General features: G+C 28.8%; 1 protein-coding gene across 25 annotated transcripts in view; it reads left to right on the top strand.

Moving 5' to 3' along the window:
• LOC122720695 (serine/threonine-protein kinase MARK2-like) overlaps window positions 1-22257 on the top strand; it is a 54099-nt gene extending 31842 nt beyond the window's left edge. For 19 of the 25 annotated variants that reach the window (XM_043947555.1, XM_043947559.1, XM_043947556.1 and 16 more), the window contains 14 exons: window positions 1631-1846; window positions 1933-2311; window positions 2414-2634; window positions 2705-2816; window positions 3322-3434; window positions 3542-3758; window positions 4228-4425; window positions 5156-5357; window positions 6666-6833; window positions 8395-8515; window positions 8702-8790; window positions 16011-16052; window positions 19367-19478; window positions 19694-22257. In XM_043947555.1, the coding sequence (XP_043803490.1) occupies window positions 1631-1846; window positions 1933-2311; window positions 2414-2634; window positions 2705-2816; window positions 3322-3434; window positions 3542-3758; window positions 4228-4425; window positions 5156-5357; window positions 6666-6833; window positions 8395-8515; window positions 8702-8790; window positions 16011-16052; window positions 19367-19478; window positions 19694-19912 (2409 nt within the window). In that variant the 3' untranslated portion in view covers window positions 19913-22257. Of the gene's footprint in view, window positions 1-885; window positions 1262-1630; window positions 1847-1932; window positions 2312-2413; window positions 2635-2704; window positions 2817-3321; window positions 3435-3541; window positions 3759-4227; window positions 4426-5155; window positions 5358-6665; window positions 6834-8394; window positions 8516-8701; window positions 8791-10549; window positions 10780-16010; window positions 16053-19366; window positions 19479-19693 lie in introns of those variants that run through there. The other 6 variants (XM_043947561.1, XM_043947542.1, XM_043947543.1 and 3 more) reach the window with 6 other exon arrangements.
• The last annotated feature ends 7 nt before the right edge of the window (window positions 22258-22264 follow it).

The following is a 22264-nucleotide window of genomic DNA, read 5'->3' as shown; positions in this document are numbered from 1 at the left end:
GGATGTTGGCTACGACGACGATTAACCACCTTTTAAATTTTCCTCATCTTTATTTTTGTCGAATCAAGGGGTCGACGCTTCGACTTTGATCTGTGACCGACTGAAGACGAAGATGCGGTTCGCTCGATCCTCGCATGACCTAACCCGAAGACGAAGGCCGCCAATTGTAATTAGTGACGTCAGACGCATATGCGCTCGCGGCACACCTCCGAAACCTTCGTTTCAATCTTTAATCGCTGCTAACTTTTTTCTTTTCGTTTGAGTGTCATTTCGACTCATTTAACGTTATCAATGCGCACTCGCCATCCTTTTCGCATCTCGTTATTATTAGTGGAAAAATTTTTTAGTGTAATCGGATTGAAATTAATCGAAGTGACTGTGCGAGCAATAAATAAAACTGTGCACCTTCGCTTTTTTCAAACGAAACCAACTTTCTTAATCAAATATAATAAACAATGTAAATATTATGGCTCTGCTTCTTTTTTGTAATTAATATTCTACAAGGTTTCAACATCTATCTGTTTTAAACGTATATGAAAGAAAATAAGTTTTATTTCATTTTGAATGCATATAATTGTATGATTGCGAACTCTAACTATTCGAATTTTTTTCCCCTCCTTCTTTTCTTATTTTCATTTAAAGATCAATGTTATCTATATTATTTCGGGAAAAAATTTTTAATTATCCTTGATATGATTCGATAAAAAAGCCGAGTAATATATATATATATATGTCGACCAAAAAGAAAATATTCTTGTACCTGATTATACCAATTATAAGAGAGAATATATACTTGACGAAAAATCATATATTTTATGTTACCACTTACTGCGATATTTATCTTTCTTCCGCGATATTTCATATGTGCGTGTATGTATGTGTCATCTGAAGTGATCAAAATTCAGTGTATGCCGCGTGAAAAAAATTAATTAGGAAAGAAAACTAATAGGAAGACGAGAATTTCTCGTTTAGGTATTCCAATCGTTCAAATATTTTTTTCCTAATCTTTAAAATAGAATCGAACAGTCGCTTATTTTCATTAAGTGAAACAGTGTTACGAATAATCAGTTTAAGTTTATCAATACGTAATTATTACGGATACACTCCCGCAGAAAGTGATTGACACTCTTCAATTTTCTCGTCTCGATTGCAAGTCGGTTTTTTTATCTTTCAAGACAACGAGGAAAAACCAATCAAACTGGCGGCCTCAAAAGTTGCTGCAGCCTCCTCTTGCAAAATGGTCACTCGTGGCCATACGCGGGTAACTGACCTTAGAGAGATAATTGTAATCGAAATTAATAATTTTTCAAATATTTTTTCAATTTTTAACGATATTTTAAAATTCAATTCCATCAATTCTATAATTCGATAAAATTTTGAAAATATAAAAGGTCAATTAAGCGCGTGACGCTCAACGTTCCATAATCGTATAAAATCGAGTGGAGTTAAGTAAAATTTTAAAGAATCAGTTCAGATTGTAATATTTGATTGCAAAAAATCGATCGAAACACATTAAATTGGCCACTGATAAGATTTAGTTGTCGCTGCAGCTGTAACGCCGCGCGAAGATCATTATTTCATATAGATATTCTAGATTTTACTAATTAGAAATTATTTACATTTATTACAGACAGGGGATGGCGTGGGAGTGTCGAGTAGCGGTGGTCGACTCTCTTCTCGAAGTCGAACCTCGGAGGAACCCCACATCGGCAAGTACAAATTACTTAAAACAATTGGCAAAGGTAACTTTGCCAAGGTAAAACTTGCCAAACATGTACCTACCGGAAAAGAAGTGGCTATCAAAATTATTGACAAGACTCAATTAAATCCCGGTAGCCTTCAAAAAGTAAGAAATGATTTGGATTATATATTTATTTCATCGAATGAAATGATATTTTGTTACGGTATGAATAATGTTACGTGTTATTTCAGTTGTTCCGAGAAGTAAGAATAATGAAGATGCTCGATCATCCGAATATAGTGAAGCTTTTCCAAGTGATCGAGACTGAGAAAACATTGTACCTGGTAATGGAATACGCCAGCGGTGGCGAAGTTTTTGACTACTTGGTCCTACATGGTCGAATGAAAGAAAAGGAGGCTAGAGCAAAGTTCCGGCAAATTGTCTCTGCTGTGCAATACTGCCATCAAAAAAAGATCATCCATAGGGATTTAAAGGCTGAAAATTTATTACTCGATAGCGAGATGAACATCAAAATCGCCGATTTTGGTTTCAGCAATGAATTCACACCAGGCAACAAGTTGGATACTTTCTGCGGATCACCTCCTTATGCAGCACCTGAACTTTTTCAAGGTAGATATGCATAAATTAATTGTCTTTTCTTCCCTTTATTTCTCAAGAATCAATATATTTCGAGATTTGAAAAAATTCAATAACATCAATAATGCTTTTTAGGTAAAAAGTATGATGGACCCGAAGTAGATGTGTGGTCGTTGGGAGTAATATTATACACATTAGTGTCTGGATCACTGCCCTTCGACGGTTCGACATTGAGAGAATTGAGGGAACGAGTATTACGAGGAAAATATCGAATTCCATTTTACATGTCCACGGATTGTGAAAATCTTTTGAAAAAGTTTTTGGTGCTTAACCCGACAAAACGGGCATCCTTAGAGGTATATGTTCAAACGTATAATATCTTTGAAAATGTACTATATACATTCTATTCTGTTTTTATGCTTTTAGACTATTATGAAGGACAAATGGATGAACATGGGATATGATGACGACGAATTGAAACCGTACTTAGAACCTGAACCTGATTATAAAGACCACAAGAGGATAGGTGAGTCTGCCAGTATGTACATAACACTTACTACTTTTATTGTTTCTATATAAAATATAAAAATGCATGGCTTGATTCTATTATCATTTTATATTGCAAGTTATATTGCTTCGCGTCGCATTATACGTAAAAATTATACATGTTCAAACGTGTGATGTATATTTTCATGAATGACATACGATTTTTACTTAAACCAACGATGGTTGTAACTAAAAGATTTTTCCTGTGTACTTATCCCATCTTACTGTCTACGATTTAACAATCATTTCAATCTCTGAATTGAATAATGCACAATTGTAGTAGAAATAATAATAATGAGAATAATAATTATAGAGCATTAGTAGTGAAAAAAGTATGTAATTGCACTTTTTGTATAGCAAAAGCATTAAGCTTCTTTTAGAAATGTTTCTTTTGCATTAATAAATATAAATATAAGTAGGTCTTCTTTTAGGATTCATTTCTGTCGTTTTAGTATTTTTAGTGGTTGTGACTATGCCGTTACACCTGTTTGTTTTAGAGGCCCTGGCTAGTATGGGATATACAAGAAGTGAAATAGAAGATTCCTTAGGACAAGCAAAGTACGATGACGTGTTCGCCACGTACTTACTCTTAGGAAGAAAGACAACTGATGTGAGTAGCAGAAAGATTTGGTGATTTACATGGAGAATTATTGTGTATAATATATGATTAACGTAACCAATGAATGGATATAAATTAATAGTTCATTCATTTCGTAGCCTGAATCAGATGGCTCGCGATCAGGCAGTTCGTTGTCATTGCGCAACATTCCACCGCAAGCTGGTTCAGGTGGTGGTGGAAGTGGAGGTGGAGGAGGAAGTGGAGGAGGCACTGGTGGTGCTGTGCAGAGTCCGTCGCATAGAGGTGTTCATAGAAGTATCTCTGCTAGCAATCCAAAACCGAGTAGACGAGTTTCATCCGGTCTCGAAACGCTTCGTAAGTAAAAATTGTATTATCCATCTATTTATCAAAGATTTTATTTATTAAAGATTTTAAATAATTGAATTCAAGTTATATTTGTAAATTTATTATTACAGTTATTAGCAATTATCTGTCCGGATTAAGTATATAATATTAAATGTATATGTAACGTGAACCCTAATCAAATTAACGCGAAACTTACTAAATAAAATTAGATTTTATATATATATTATATAATAGATAAAAAGAATAAATTTATCAACTTTTTATTTTATTATTGCAATGAATTTGCATGACATCCGAATTAAATCGGTCTATGTTTCAGCAAAAAATTCCCCCAATTTTCAATGTTGTCTATGCTAAAGGATTAGCAATTATAAGGATTTTTATAAAAAAAAATGATTAACATCGATCAAGCTCATATCATTACAAGAAGTGAAAACACAAATTTTATTCTATTCGTAAATAATATTTATTTTATTAGGAGCAGCGCCGAGCCCAGGAAATGCAACGAACCATAATCACGCAACTCCTACGACTGGTGGAACTGTAACTGGAAACACTGGTAGTAATTTTAAGAGACAAAATACTGTGGATGCGGCCACGATCAAAGAGAATACTGCTCGCGTTTCTGCGAGCCGACCTTCGGCTCCTAAAAACAGTCCTGGCCAATTAGATACTAGTGAGTTTTTTTCGTCATCTTGTGATTTTTTTTTCGTAATTCAACTTATATTTGTCTAATTGTTTTTTTTGCGACGTTGTACTTGTGCAAAGCTTTAGCTCTGCTTTAAATAAGATTGTCATAATTTGTAATTCTAATCTATCAAAGTTTTAGTTGAGATTCATACTTTATATGATTTTTTTTCCATTCTTTTTACTTTTTTTTTTTTTTAATGTCAATTTTTTTCATATTACATTACAAAATATGATTTTAATTTGTAAGACATAATAAGAACGCATGAATATTAATAAATTTAACTCTAGATTAATGTTATCTTGAAATCATATATCAATAATGATTATATTTTTTTCTAATGAACAAACCGACGAAAAATGGAAAGATGCACAATCTATCGCAAGTATCTATAGACAACGATAATAGTTTATTCATTTACACTCATGATATCATTATGCACTATCAATAATCTAGAGTTAAAAAATTATGATTGTAGATGTATATAATTTCAACGTCGCATTTGTGTCTTTTTAATCCTTGCAAAGAAAATCCCAATTTCTTTTATGGATGGAACCAGATGAGACGTTATATAATCTTTGCGCGTTTTATTATTTTATATACGATACAGACACATACACATTATTTTTTTTATTTGTACTCGTTGCTATGCTTGTTATAGTATAAGTAAAGTACGCTGCTTTGTTTTGTGTTGAACTATATCTAATGAGGCTTGCAGTGACAATGTTCATTCTAGGCGTGGGTACAAGTCCCGGTGGTAGAGCATGGGCAGGAAAGAGCAACACAATGAATGCAGGGGTAGGTAGTGGTCGGCCTCTTACTTCACCTGCCCCTGGTTCTGTTGGTCGACGTAGTACCATCTCTTATGATCAAGCGAAAACGTCCTCTTCATCTACCGAAAGAACCAACGATACACCCAGGTATAGTGTTATCTAGTTATTTTGCATCGTATGTCAATTTAAATAGTTCTTTTCTTTTCTTCCTATGATAAATAAAAGGAATAAAAGAAAATTTCTTTTAACGTAGCATAGAGACTGGATCTGTGTGATCATGTATAACAGCTTTTCTGTATTCTATTTTCATGATGTATAAGAACAATATGAATTTTGTTTATGAATATTTTAGAAATAATTTAAAAAAAATATTCGAAATAATCTCAATGAATTATACAATCCAGTATCTGCACTAATCGAATGAATGAATTTATTTAATATGCGCGACTCGGAATCACTTATACGTTATGGCGTTTCGTTATTAACTAAATAATACTTTTCGTTGTACCGTTTACTAACCATAGGTGATTGATTTTTATTTTAATGAATCATATAGAAAAAATCATTTTTATAACAAATGACAATCATTTGATATAACAAAAATCTGTCACGATAAGCCCCAGGGAGTTTCTTTGTTTGTTGCGTTGCTCTAGCATGTTGGCTGCTGCCTGCCAATCGTTCATTGCAGATCACTTTCTTTATGGCTTGACAGATCTACTGAAACAAATGATCTAAATAAACGTATATACATATACAAATGCTTGCTAAAATGATACTGAATCACAATTACATTCACATGTTTCTTTACTCTGTTATATTTTACCAACGTATGACTGGATTTACCAGCGTGTGTGTGTATAAAACAGTCATTAACATCATCATACATATGTCCATTATTTATTTATGTTTAGTATCACAATTCTATGTCCCTCATCGTAGAACTTGTCGCGTGCTAAAAATATTAGCTATGCGTGAGTTAGAATTTACATTTATCATCCGTTTACCTATCCTATCGTATTCATAATACAACCATTACATTACATAGTACAACATTCCATTAGTGTTCAATAAATTTCATTGCGTCTTGCTAATTATACCTACTATAATACGATTAGATGGCTAAATTCGCGAATCAACAACAATATTCGGTATCAGTTGATTCGTTGATTTTCGTCTATGCCTTCAATTCTCCTATCCTTTCTGCCACATTCTATCCTTTAAAAATATCGGAATAGTCAAAGAAGCGTCACAAAGAAATTATATATGAAGACGTTTAAAATTTCAATGACAAAATTAAATTTTTTAAATAGTAAAAATAAAAAGGAAAAAGAAAGAAAAAAATGAATTGAAAAATAAAAAGTACAAGAAGAAAAAAATAAAGATTATCTATGAAAATAAGTATAGGAACTATTTAAAAGTAGGGCCGGGCAGTTTGCTGATTAGTTTTGTACACAGCCTTGGCGAGGGCACTAGACCAACACGGGGTCACACCAAGTCTGCGAGCATCAGTGCAGGTCACCGTTCCTCAAGTGGCGTAGCTCCCAGCGACCATTCACTACTGGACCCTCAACCACGCAACGCCCACAACTCCTTACTCGCCACTGCTGACCCTCTTAGACAGAGGTACAGATCCTCAACGCCTTATCAGCCAACCTCTATTATACAGTCCTCTATTAGATATGCGACAAAAGTCTATCGTGCGTTCTACCGATAATAATCCGATTATCAAATCTTGGATAGGATAGAAAAATATATTTGAAATATATATTTGAAATGATTATACTCCATAAAAATCATATGGAAAATTCATTTGATTATAACTGATTTCAATGCTCGGTAGAATTCTACGCTAGACTATTGATGCAATGTTTGTATTGCAAGAGATTTTCAAATATACATCTTTTTCATTCATTTATTTATTTTCTTCTCTCTTTTGGGCCACTAACTTTCTTAGGATGACTAGAATTTATTTCACGTTCACGTTTCGAAATGAAACACGATAATAAATATGAAATGATATTTGTGTAAACGTTATACAATGTTTCATTCATGACGCAAGTAATCTTTGTAGGTTCTCTAGGATAGTTTTTGGTCATTTATTCATAATCTCTTTCGTTTTCTCTAATTTTTATTTCCAATTTGCATGGATATATATCATAGTATATTTCTATTCCGATCATTGGTTTTGGTCACCTTCATCTCATTTATTTCCCAATTCCTTCATTTCTAGCACATATTTTTCCGCTATAATTATCACTATGTTCACACACGAACAAGCAAACACCATTCTACATTCTTTCTTGTCTTTCGTACAATTAACGGGAAACTATAATATGTACGTTACATATGAAGCAGTTTAACATCTCATTTTACTTTATCGGTATACCAATTTGCGTATACTTATTTCGTGTACATATTTATTAAGATCAATGGCAAAAAAGTTAACGAAAGAAATGAAATAATTTCATTGAATATTTAGATACAATCATCACGATATCGATAATCTATCGATAAGATAGATAGATATCGATAATTTTAGATGAAATTTTTGATATATTGTACACATATATTGATACTTAATCTTTAAACAAATTTATTCCTTTTTCTCTATGAACTTCATCGTATACATGTTGATGAAATTACGTATTATATGATAAATTTAATCCAGATAGAACAAAAAATAATCGTACGTCTTATCGAAACATACGCAAATAAATGTAAACTGTTTCAGTTTCGGTACATTCTATATTCAATATCATTTAACTCTCATTAGCCAAATTAAACTAATTTGTTCAAAATTATGCTTTCTTAGCTCATTCTATCGAAGCTTGTTTTGCAAGATATAGAAAGATCGCTTATGCATTATCTATTCTTATAATTATTCCTTGAACTTCACAGAAGAATTTCTGTGGAAAATAAACGTTTTACTTTACGTCTTAATTTTATTTTTTTGTAATCTATCTTTTGCTTCTTTTATAACAAAGGATAATATACAAAACGAAAACGAAAAATTTTTTGTATGGTGCACAAATTCTTAGCAAAAAAGTATGGGCAAAGCAAATATGTATTTATGTTTATATGTATCTATATATTCATAAATATATATAAGCATATATAAATGCACTAATAAGTATAAATATAATAGTTTTAATACAACACTAAAAAAAATTTTATTTTCAACCAGCTTGGGTGTGTCTCCAAGTAATAGACTGGCAACACCTACAACACCAGCATTTCCTCGAAATGTTCCAAGTCGTAGTACGTTTCATTCTGGTCAGAATAGAGCTCAGCGAAATCATACTCAGGTTTGTAAGTCATAATTTTTTTCGTAATATTATTTATAATCTCGTCATAAAATTATCTAAAAAAAAATGTTTGATAATATGTATATCGATATTTGAATATCCTCATAATTTGTTATAATCTATCTTTATTTATTTAACATGTGATTTTTCATTATTGTATAATATTGTATTCCACAAATTTTTTAGGGTCACACGCATACACAGGACACGAATGCAATTAGTCCACTAGCGAGACCGTCCTTCTTCTCCAAATTGTCCTCAAGATTCTCCAAACGGTAAGTTTTCTCGATTCGTTATACATCCGTTATATACGTATATCGAAGAAACGGTTTCTCACATTCGACAGCATGCTAGTACATGTACCACTGTAAAGTACCACCGTTCGTCCAGATACATGTCTTATAATCAAATCTCGATCAAATATTTAATCTTAATACTTTTGAAGGACGACAATCGATCAATCTTTTATAATAAACGATGATTTAAAATTTTTTTCGAAAATGTTAATACTCAATTGTATCGAAAGAACAACTGTACTGATTTGAAAACTTCCTTTCTGCAAAGAATAAAAGAAGGAAAAGAGAAAGAAACGAAAGCGGAAGAAGAAAAAGAAAAAGATAAAAAGATTAAGTGGTACGATAAGTTCGATTCTAATTCACAAAATAGACGTATTTAAATCATTTCATTGATGCAGTTGATTATTTGACATAGATATATATATATATATATATATATACATTTAAATATATAAGATAAAAAAAATCTATCGCAAAGACACGACAGTTTTTGCAATAGATCTTCAATGCATGTGTAGAAAATAACTTTATAAAACGATATTTATTGAATTTATATTTATATCGCAAACGAGTCGAACCTATCGTTTTGCATGTGATATGACATTTTTGTCTTAAGGATGCACAATGACTATGTAATTCTAAAAATTTTATATCGATACGTTAAACATTTCTGTATCCTATTTAACGTAATATTTCTCTCTATACAACTATACGTAATATACTGCAAAAACGATATATAGCAGTCCGATGAGCGAGCAGCGACCATTATCAGTGAAAGCCACGAAAAACGTAGCTTATTCACAATACTTCTCGTAGTTTGCATTTATTTCTACGCCGTTTTTGCCGTTTCTTTGTCCCATAAATTGCTTCTCAGGTTTCTATAGTAGCACCTTTTAGTTGGACTTTCCGTTGACCGAACGTTACATACACATATGTATTTTTTTTTTTTCTTTCTCCGTCTATCGATATTTATCCATCTATCTATCTATCTATTTATCTATATCTATGTCTATATCTATATCCTTCTCCAGTTTTTGCTCTGTTTCTCATCTCTTTTTATTCATCTCTTTTATTTCGATTCCTGTTTTGTTTTCCTGTAAGAATGCAATTAATTATTGAAGAAAAGTCTAAATAACAAATATATCGAATATAATCGTCCGTTCTGTGCCCTTCACGACGAATGCACCGTTATCGTACCTATTTAATGTTTGAATGTTCTCATTTATAAAATAACCCTAAAAATTCATCGGTGAAAATAATACCGCTTGGCCAGCTCAAGTTCAGGCTACCTCGCATACTCATTGTGCATCCCTTCTTGACTCGACTGTATATAGCGAGGCATATCCTTGACTTAGTACTTTACCTATACTTTATATACATATGGGACTTTGAGTTTATCACATAGAAAAGATAATCATTAATCCAAAAAAGTGACATAAGTGTTATAATGAACGCGTAGAATAGAATAGATTAGAGGAATAATATAATATAACGCGATAAAACGGTTGAAAGCAAGGATGCAAGGCCACAGAATAACGAGAGCAATCCAGCTTATTCGTCTCACCGTCAGCATCTTTTCTACTTTCACGATATGGTCACTGTACGCATCGTCAATACGTACTATAGACACAACTGTTTGATCAATCCGAAAATTGCCCGATTTGCCGACTCAGCATAGCCATTGATGCATCGTTCTTCTCACTTGGATTAATCTATACCGGTGTATTCTATGCTACAGGACATGAACCGATTAAAACTTGGCATCGCTCGAACTTCAAATGATGGCCATAAAGATGCGCAAAACTTAATGACCAATAAATACAAGAAAGAGAAATTTGCGCAAAAGCAGCAAATCCAGCGAGTCTAGCGTGTTGCTTAGAAGAATGGTAATATCATCCGTGCCAACGATCTATGGATATTGGAATACGTTGAATAAATGAACGAAATAAAACTGGATTGAAAGAAAAAGAAAAAAAGGAAAAGAGAAGAAAAGAGAAGAGGAGGAAAGGGAAAGAATAACTCCGTTATTCTGTGGTGCATCGTCAAGCTTTCGAGAACGAAACAGAAACTTGTTGCTCATATCTAAAGGAAAGGTTTCTTACCATTTTACTATCAGGATACACGAAGTGCAATATTCTCGTGTTTATCCTTGCGTAATCTTAATATGATCCTTCGGAACGATTCTTTTTTCGAAGTGTCTTCCTGACGCGCGACGATTCAACAAGTTATTACAATCGCCGCCATTATTATTATCATAACATCATACACAACATTCTCATTACCAATTAGCAGCCGTCACCGTCGCCGCAGCCTTATCTTTCTAGATATAGCATTTAAAATCGTGCCTTTCCTAACATAACCTGCCAGTGAATGTGTACTCTTATGCCAATCATTTTTTAAAGATATATATCCAATCTCTTTCTATTTTTATACGTGTACCCATCGTGACATACATCAACTTCGTTTTCCTTTCTTCTTCTCGCGATATTCTAGGATAATTTTAACGAATGGTGGCCATCAGCATTCGTCGATCATTAGTCGATTTATATTATATTTTTCGACATTATTTAATTTCTTCATCTTTCGAACAATTTTAGAAGAAACTTGAATGAATTTGTTCGTTTTCATACGCGTAACGCTCGTAATAAGTATTCGCGATATATATATTCTTGTGCGCCCATATGTCTTTTCTCCTCCTCTTCCTTCTCCTCCTCCTCCCCCTCTCGTTTGCTCTCCGTTTTCTTTCTCTCTTTGTCCTTTCTCTCTTTCTGTCGTTTTTAATTTGTTAAAAAATCGATAAGAAAGAGAAAGAAGAAGAAAAAGAAAAATATAGAGAAAAAAAAGAAAATGCTCATAACTGAGAGGAAAATGGGGTAGAAATAAAATTGACTGTTTCGCGTAAGGTAATTTGAAGATGCACGATATATATGCACACCGTTATTGTTATCATTAATGTTATCGTTATCATTATCGTTACCGTTGTCATTATCGTTACCGTTATTGTTACGATGAAAACAGAATATTCGTTGAATAATATTCGTTCAAATGTAATTTTCTATACATCGATAGTGCCAAAGTCGCATGGACAAAATATATGACTTCTACGCATGATTGCTTCGTAAAAATAATTCTTGGTGTAATTGTAAATCATGAAGAAAAATATAGCAGTCTTGGTGTATTTTTGCCCTGTTAACCTCGTGACTTTTGCAAAATAATAATCGTTATGTGTCTTATATTTTCGATCTAGTTAATTGAATATTATATCCTTTTTTTTTTTATTCGATGTTATCGATAATTCAACACTGTTCGTTAATCGTTATCCATCGCGTGAACATTATTTACATATTATTATTTTCTCAAAACATACGAATACCTAATACCCGCTATCTAATTCTTATGGAAATGTAATTGAATTAATATAATTGTTATATAATTCTTTTTATAATAACAATAAAGTAAGTATATATGACTTCGTACATAGATAAGTTTTCTAAGTGAAGATTGAAGTCTCGCCTTGTTTCCCCCGAGCCGAAATGAAAGCGAGCCACACTGAATATCAAACAATGACAATAAATAGATATTTTACTGGCACAGTAGTTAAAGTATAATCGACTAACCATGATTTCTTATATTATATAATATATATACATTCATTTCTTCTTCTTCTTCTTCTTCTTCTTCTTCTTCTTCTTCTTTTTCTTTTTCTTCTTCTTCTTCTTTTTCTTCTTCTTCATCTTCATCTCCTCCTCCTATTCCCCTTCTCCTCTCTTCTATTCTTTCCCTTCTCTCTGTGGTAATAATTTTTATTTAAAATTTATATCAAAAACATATGATAATTAAAATTTTGTAGTAATGATTAAATCGTAACTCGAGGAAATATGTTGGATAACAATAACTTTAAGCCAAAAATTTATTAAGTTTTTCTCAAGAACAGAATTATACTATTGAATATAATATTGCTTGTTATCTTATTAGATAAAAAATCTTTAAATTTTTTTATTTGATCTTTTAACGATAATTCTTTCAAGTATGAAAAAAAAATGAATTAGCATTATCTCCATAATATTAAGCCATTACTATTTGCTCATTTCTTGTTTTCCATTTTTCATTTCTTGTTTTTTTTTTTTCTTTCTGTTGGTATCCAACATATTCATTCCTTCTTGTAATCAGAAATAAACGTGAATTATGTTTAAATTTACGTTTATCAAAATATTATTTAATTGTGAAATGCAAATATAATTGATAACGCGACAGAATCGCTATTTATAAAAAGATTCTCATATCGATTCTTTCGTCTAACCGAGAATGCATTTCTTTATACAAATGTACATGTATATTGCGATATACATATGTGTATAATTTATGTAAATATATTATTCTTAATAGTTTCAGTATTTGCATTGGCAAAGTATTTTGTACAGCTTCATAACATATAAATAAACTGTATTTCATAAAATGGAAGAAGAATCAAAACCATTTTATAATTATCATATTCATCGCATTAGAAATCGGCGACGAATTTTTAAAGAATCGATATTCGACGTGTCACACATCTTTATCGATTGACAAAACTTTTGCGTTTATTATTTTATATTTCTTTTTTTACATTGATATCTTTTGTTTTTTTTTCTTAACATTTATATTATTTAATGCGCTGTTGATTTCATTTAATTGACCCGATTCAATTATACGCGATGCATTTTCTTCGATATCGAATCGAAAAATCTGATATTTATATCGAAGGCATTCCAATATATATTTTCCTTTGCATGCTTTATTTAACATATGTTCATCTATCGTGTGTCATTTATTTATCATCGAAATTCAAACTTCTAGTATTTTTAGAATTTGATTTTGAACTTTTGAATTCGAATTGTGTAGAACAAATAGCAAATTTTTCTTACACGAATATACATTTTCCTTTTCTTTATCACTGAATATTTCATTTATCAAAAACCAAAACAATAAAGAATAACAATAATAATAATAATAATAATAATAATAATAATAATAATAATAATAATAATAATAATAAACGAAGAAAAAGAAGAAAGAAAGATAACGATAAATTTTGATTCTTTAATTGCAATAATACGATATCGTTCCAAAAATTGATCTCAATATTAAAATTAAGAAAAAATTAATATTAAAATTAACAAAAAAATTTTTTAAAAATAATGTTAAATCATAAAAATCAAAGATTTTAAAAAAACAAAATATAAAAGTTTGATTAGAAATATCTTTATATAACAATTATTTTAGAATGATTCCTATTATAATAAATAAAAATATATAGATATAATTTGTTTTTGATAATGAAATCATGAATTAATGAAAAATTATATATTCTTTCAATATGTTTTTCAATAGAATAATGTCACGCTGTGTAGTACACGTAGTACTGAAATTATTTTTTAATCACGCTCGATTATCTTAAATATTTGTTTATTTTTTAGTTTATACAAAAAATACGTAAGAAATCCAAGAGCAAAAAAAATATAATATTTATATGCAATAACTTGTACTAAATGCAAACGCTATTTTTGTTAAACATTTTTAATCGATTAAATGATCTCGAGTATTGCGTAAACCAAATTATTATCGAAACTACGTGCCTTCCTATTTTCGATATTATACATTTCATGCATATTTTGATTACGAAAAGAAAAAAAGACAAAAAGACAAAACAAAAATATAGAAAAAGAAAAAAGAAAAAAAAAATGGCAGGACGAATGCAAAACGATGCACTAGTTTTTCAAGCATTTAATACAAGTTCAACATAATTCGATCGCGCAATATGCGTAATTATATACATACCGAATGATTTCAATAATCAATTATTATATAATTATAGAATGTAATTATAGCATAGAAAAAAGAGAAAAAGAAATATTAAAATAAAGATTTGTAATATGTGATGTAAAATGAAATGGAGAGAATGAACAATTGATCGAGCGAACAAATGAAAGAATGAGCGAAAACAAGGAGAATGAACGTGAAAAATTAGAACGAAAAGTGGCCTTGGGGTTACTTTAATAGTTTCAATTTTTCATTTCCATGAATTTTTTTCAATCGAATGAAATTCAAGCGCATACTGGTACAGATTTCTCGTGAATATTTCTCTAAATCTTATATCTAAGTTCCAATTATCAATCAAATTTTTTTTTTTTTTTGTAACTATACCGTTTTAAAATTTTTATTTCAATAGAAACATATACAACATATGTGTGAAACTTCTGTAAAGTATTATGAAAGAAAAGAAAAAAAATTAATAACGCATTCCTGAGGCCACAAAACAAATTGATAGTGTATGAAAATAAAGATGGAAATTGAAGCAACACAAATTTGCTCTTTACAATACTAATATTATAAATATAATAGATGAAATGATAAAAAAAAGGGAGAAATAAATCAACAATATTTATATACAAAATTTATGAATATAGCACATTTGTACATGATTAATGCTCTTTGCTGCACTCCAATTCCCGTCCGAATATTCAAAAAATCATTTAATATTTTTTTATTATAATCTTTTTTTTTTCTTTTTCTTCCTTTTTTTTTTTGTTTTTTGTTTTCTTCTATCAATAGATCTTTGATTGAAATTAATTATTTAATTACTAAACCTTAACGAATTTATTTTAAAGATGTTTATTTTAATTTTTATATTGCGGAGGGCAGTAAATAGCTGATAGAAAGTGAATAAAGATATTATTTAAAATAATTTTAAGAAGCAATAATAGTAATAAATTCATATTAATAAATGTATTAAAATTGCCTTGTATATGTTGTATTAATTTATTTCTAAATCCTCTATTCAAAGTAATATGTATTCATTGTACATTCTTTTTTATCAAAATCTTATGTACAATTTGACTTATTTCATATAATTATATATATGCATTAAATGATTTTTTTTCCATCAATTAATTAACATAATAGTATTTTAAAACTCATTAATAAATATATAAAAAATAATAATAAATTTTGAAGTTTAAATAGTATCGTTTCAATAAAATTTTATATCTTCAATTTTTTAATATCAATTCATCATTTCCCTAACAACATTTTTTACAATAGATGTGCAATAATTATAGAATGGTGGTGCTTAAATATACGAATTGAATTTGGCTAAATTTGATTTGATGATTTATCATATTTAGTGTTTGTTAGCAACTACCTTTGTTTTGTTATTTCAGCCCCATGGACCCATCCGTACCTCCCAAGCACCCAGTAGTGAGGTACGTTGCTATATGCCATAATACCATGATCCACGCATTCTAATTTCACATTTTATATCCTTTTCTTACGTTCTTATATTTTTTTTTTTTTTTTTACGTTTTTATTTTTTCTTTTTTTATTTCTTTTTATTGCTTTCTATTTTTTCTCCTCCCTTTTTTCTTTTTTTTTTCTTTTTTGTTCGTTATAATCGTTCGATTCTTTTTCTTTTCGCTTAGATTATTTTTTATTGAAGCTTAATCACAACGTAAATTCATTTTTGTAATGTAATATATAGAATAAATTGGCGTCTTTTTCTGTAAAACAATATGTTTCTTATTTGAAAAACAATGTTATGACATATATTAAACAATACAAAGAATATATATATATACCGATATATATTTAATTACCGTTTATTTGTCTTGGATGCAAAACAAATGCACAATTTAGATAAGGCGTAATAATTACAATTTTAATTAATTTATTAATTATATTGTAATATAAATTTTATTTTGTAATAATCCACTAAATGATCTTTATAAAACTCTTCACTCTTGATTCTAAAAGCCAAATTATTCTATCATCCTTAAGTTCCAAAAAATTTTTTGTAAAAACACGGGAAAATAGTAAACTTATTACATGAAAATTAAAAGTTTTAAATTAATTTTAAAACACAGAATTTAAAAAAAAAACATTCTAAATACCATAATGTCAATAATTTGTATTAATTTTGAATAATTGTAAATAAGCATCAAAGTTTAAAAAAAGTAAATATAAGTAGTTCTTATATATTATTTTTAAATTTTTATTATTTATGTTTTTTTGACATATATTTTATACACAATATCTAATTTTGTATATATTTTTGAAAAAAAAAGTGTCGAAATACTTTTTAATTCGAATGGGTTGAAAAATAGTAATTGATAGCATATGCATGGTATTTTGTCATTATGTGATTATTCTTTGTGCCGTAACTACGCTTAATTAATATCAATAAAATTGTTCATAGGACATTTACTTTTTACGTATAATATTTAGTTTTATTTTAATTTTCTATTGTTTAATTTTTAAAAAAATTTTCTCTTTACTTGTTTTTAAATATTCACTTCAATTCTAATTTAATAAAATAAATTAATGATTTATATTAATTTTGATTTTTTTTTATATTTTTCCTATTTTCTTATGTTTTTTTTCTATAAATTAATAGTATTAAAAAAATATTCTTAAAAAATATTAGATTTTTTTGTCAATTATTAGAGAATTATTTAAAAATTAAATAATAAAAAGTTATAAGAAAAAAATAAACTTTACGTTTAACTTACGTTTAGAAAGTTCTCAATTTCAATTCAAGAATTTTGTTGATGTTAATTATAGCATTGACAAATAGACAAAGTAATGATTGTATGATGGCAAAATATTATGCACATGTTATCGATTACTATTTTTTAACGTATTCAATAATTAAAAACTCTTTCGACTAAATCATTTTTTCTCCAGAAATGTATATAAAATTTAGTATTGTATTAGAAACTTATATTAAATAAACATAATTTCTTAAAAAAAATTTCTATTTATTAAAAATAATAAAAAACCAAAACAACCTAAAAACTCTTTTCACTAGAAAGAAGGAATGCAGATCAGAATGGAAGAGGAACACTTCATACACATTTTTTGTTCTAATTTTTGTTCTATTTATTAATTGGATATCTATATTAACACAATTGTATATATATAATAATACAATGACAAAGAAAAGCATTTTTAATAATTAAAAAAATAGTAATGTATACGTAAGAATAAAGTATATTTATATATATACTAATATTATATATATATATATATATATATATATATATATATACTAATATATATTGAAATATTGAAAAAACATATAATATTGAAATAATTAATAGTTTCGAAAATATTTCAATTTAATAATTCTCACAAATGACTTATTTTTAAAATAATTTCATGAGTGAAAATAATTATATCTTATTTGTACATCAAAATTCCTTTATTCACAATTTTGAATGTTTAATCTTCTACTCTATATATAATATGAGTCAATAAGAATTATATGTAATCTCCAAGAACGTCAAGATATAGATATAGATATAATAGACTAATGTTACCGAAAGACCTCATGCTTTTCTATTATCTCGCGAGACTTTTCTAATATTATACAATATTCATTTTTTTTTTTACTTTGATAAGTTTTTAATAATTTACAATTATTTAAAATTATAAATAATTATAATTTAATAGTATAATATTCAATTTCGCTATTATTTTTTAAACTAATTTGAAGCTTTTAGTTTTTAATTTTTAAAAAATTTTTAATATTTTTGTCAAAAATCATGTATTTTTTGAAAATTAAAGATGATAGAACAATTCAATTTCTAAATTTGTGTTTAGAGTGAAGAATTTTATAAGAATCATATTCAATGAATATTGTAAAACAGAAAATAAATTTTTTTTTTTTTTTTTTATTTTTTGGGCAGTTATTATCCATATAAGAATATTCCGAATAATCAAATACGTACGTATTTGAAAATTTGTTACATAAAAATAAAATTTTTAATTCACATTTTCTGATACTTTTCCTATTCTTTTTCTCTTTTCCTTATCTTCTCCTTTTCGATAAATTTATGTATCTATCTTAATATCTTCCAACAATTATCTTTCTTTCTCTCTTTTTCAATTCATCTCCAATTCTTTAAATTATTACACGTTAGATGAAAACGACTCTCGCTTATAATCGCACGAATTCATCTCAAAATAAAATGAGAAAAAAAAGCGTGTATCAGATTTATAGATAACAAAGAATTCAATATAATAATAATGTATATTCATAAATAAAACAAAATGAAATGAAACTAAAGAAATAGTAACAAAAAAATTCAAGAAAAGGAAGAAAATACTATAAAATTATATTTATATTTATATTATATTTATTATATTATATTTATTTATTATTTAAAATTCATAACTTTTGTGAATTTTTAAATACAACTTATATACAATTTATATTATGTATGTATAGAATTTTTCTCGGTAATAGTTTTTATTTCTATTAATGTATCAATATACATGTATGCACATAATTTGCATGTCACATCTTTTATTGCATTTTTCGAATTATTCAACGATCAACAAAGTTCCAAATCTTAATGCACATTATTTATCAATTTAATTGAAGTATCTTTAAATCATGAAAGGAAATAAGAATACAAACAATAATGAAAGTGATCGATATATTTAAGTCGCTTAAAAATTTATGTATGAATGATGCATAATTTACAACGAACAGATTTAAAATATATTTTTGTTTCAGTGGTGCAACTACTAACGATGAGCAAGTTAAGCCACGCAGTCTACGTTTCACTTGGAGTATGAAAACTACAAGTAGTCGAGATCCAAATGAAATTATGTCCGAAATTCGAAAGGTATTATACTCAATTCATTATAAAATAAATAAATAAATAAAAAATATTTTATGGAAATTGTTTCGAAATGATAATATTAAATAACAAAAAATAAGAAGAATAAATTTAAGAAAATTTAAGAAAAAATATAATATATAATAAGAAAATAAAAAATAAGAAATTAGTAATAAGAAGTATAAGAAAAAATTTTATATATTTATTAATCAATTTTCTAGGTATTGGATGCCAATAAATGTCAGTACGAACAACGTGAAAGGTTTCTACTGCTATGTGCGCATGGTGATGCAGCAACAGATAGCCAAGTACAGTGGGAAATCGAAGTTTGTAAACTGCCACGACTTTCTTTGAACGGAGTACGTTTTAAACGGATCTCAGGCACTTCAATTGGCTTCAAAAATATTGCTAGCAAGATAGCAAATGAGCTCAAGCTGTGACTGCCGACAACAGGCGCCCTATCCACCCGCGCCAATCCATAACGTTCTCATGATCGATGACACGGATTCACAGTTACCGACAACTTTCATTTTTCCTTCTTCTGGGACTTTGATCTTCTCGATGATATCAATACCGATACAGATATCGATACCGATACCGATACCGACACCGATACCGATACCGATACCGATACCGATACCAATATCCATACACATACACATACCAATAATGATTCCGATTCTGGTTCTAGTTCCAATCTTCATTCCGAAACCAATACACGAGAGATATTCGTTTAAACAATTCTCTCTATCCCGTCCCAGTTGAATAGCGAAAGTAACGTCGGCAGAATCGAACTTTCACCGATCATCGATCATCGATCTTTGATTTATCAACGCATTACATCATCCCGTTACTTATTCGGAAGCCTCGAAAAAACTGTGATCCGTGACCGTTGAACGCGCGCATATTCAAATACTCCCGAGTGCCAAAACAAAATCAAGCAGTCGGTTTTTCGTGAAATCGTCTAGATATGGAATAATACAATGAGAAGATTGGGAGTGAATGGAGAAGGTGGTGCTGATCGGACAGAAACGTGAAAAAATTCAATGAGATTCCACAGAAGGAAGAAAAGAGAAGAGGCTAAAAGAAGAAAAAAAAAGATAATACGAATAGATACGAATTGATCGTATCGCGCGACAAATTGTTATCAATCGATATGATCGAGCTAATAATTTAACGTTCTTCTTATCGATACGCAAAAAAACGATGTTTGAAATCTTGATATCGAGAATATCATTCGCGTCATCGTATCAATTATGTCGAATTATGCTCATTTTCTGTACTCTCTCAATCTAGCCGAAACGGTTGCTATCAACTTAAATATTACGCGTTTACAGTATTATATATTCCAAGCAATTTTCTTGATGTTATAACACGGTATCTCCGGTGAAATTGACAAAATTATTATTTTTAGTTACTTAAGCCAATCTTATATTTGCGTCTTCTACATAATTATATTTGATCTTTTTTTTATTAATTTCTCTTTCCTTTTACTAAATTTCTAATTTCTCTTTCACAAAAAATATTGTTTTATTTTAATTGTGCCTAATAATGCGTATCAATAAAATATAAACTTTCTTCTAATGAGCGAGGAAAGGAATATAGAATCTGTTAGCAAGAATGGAAGGAAAGACGAGATGAGTGGAAAATAGTGTACATGAATAAAAGCTCTTTAAAAATAAAGATATTTATAAGTGGGGCGTTCGATCGAATGCATTATGCATTCTATGTCAAGAGTCTTTCTTTTCGCAATATTAATTTTTCAAATTATGTTTTTTATACATATATAAGGAGCACTTAAGTAAACAAGTGATCTGTTTGTACATAATCGATCAAATTATTCGAAAAAAGTGTAAAGGAATATATAGGAAACTTCTATCTGTAACGAAAACATCTTTATACATTTGTCATTCGTTGAATATTGAAAAAAATTCAAAATATTATGCAAACGTAATTCACGCACCACCTTTCTAAATATTTTTAAGATATTTTACTTTTTTATCTATATTATAAGTTTAAAGCTATCTCATACCATAGGCATTAGTCAAATTAATTATGTAACGCGTTATTATTATTATTAATTATTAATTATTAATTATTGTTGTTATTATATTTTTATTTTTATTAATAGTATACAAATAACGTTACAACATAATGTTGAACGTAAAAAAAAAAAGAAAATAGAGAAAAAGGAGTTAATTACTTAAAGATTATTATCAATCGAATTTACTCGTATCTCGCGCGAATAATGATGCAAGTACTTTTTTCCGAAACAATTCCGAGATATACCTAGCACGATATGCACGAGCGCACGACATCGTCGATAACGAGATCTGTTATTTCTACGAATGATACTATGTAAGATTATATTTAAATATTGTAATTGGCTATACACTACTACGCTATTTAACCCTTCATTCGCAAATGTATCCACGGTTGAATGAACTTACATTAGAAATTATTATAAACGTAGAGGCGACTAGAGAGACTTGGTGTACATACATAATACAATATACGAAGGTACTAAATTAACCAAATAAATAAAGCCTCATTAAGAATGCAAATAAAAAATTAAAAACGGCGAAAGAGAGAGAAGAAAAAAAATAGATTAATAAAAAAAAAAGAAGTAAAAAGAGAAAGAAAAAAAAGAAGAAAAAATGTAAACAAAACGAAAGAAAAGAAAAGAGAAAAAATTCGTATTGCGATCTTTTTATATTTGCCTAAAATTAATCTACATTAAACAAAAGGCAATGACTAATTTATTTAAATAAATGCAAAACTCGAATCATTTT

This window comes from Apis laboriosa, unplaced genomic scaffold (assembly GCF_014066325.1).
Source record: "Apis laboriosa isolate Shangri-la unplaced genomic scaffold, ASM1406632v1 scaffold1321_cov151, whole genome shotgun sequence".
Classification (NCBI taxonomy): Eukaryota; Metazoa; Arthropoda; class Insecta; order Hymenoptera; family Apidae; genus Apis; species Apis laboriosa.
This window is presented reverse-complemented; position numbering and strand designations above follow the sequence as displayed.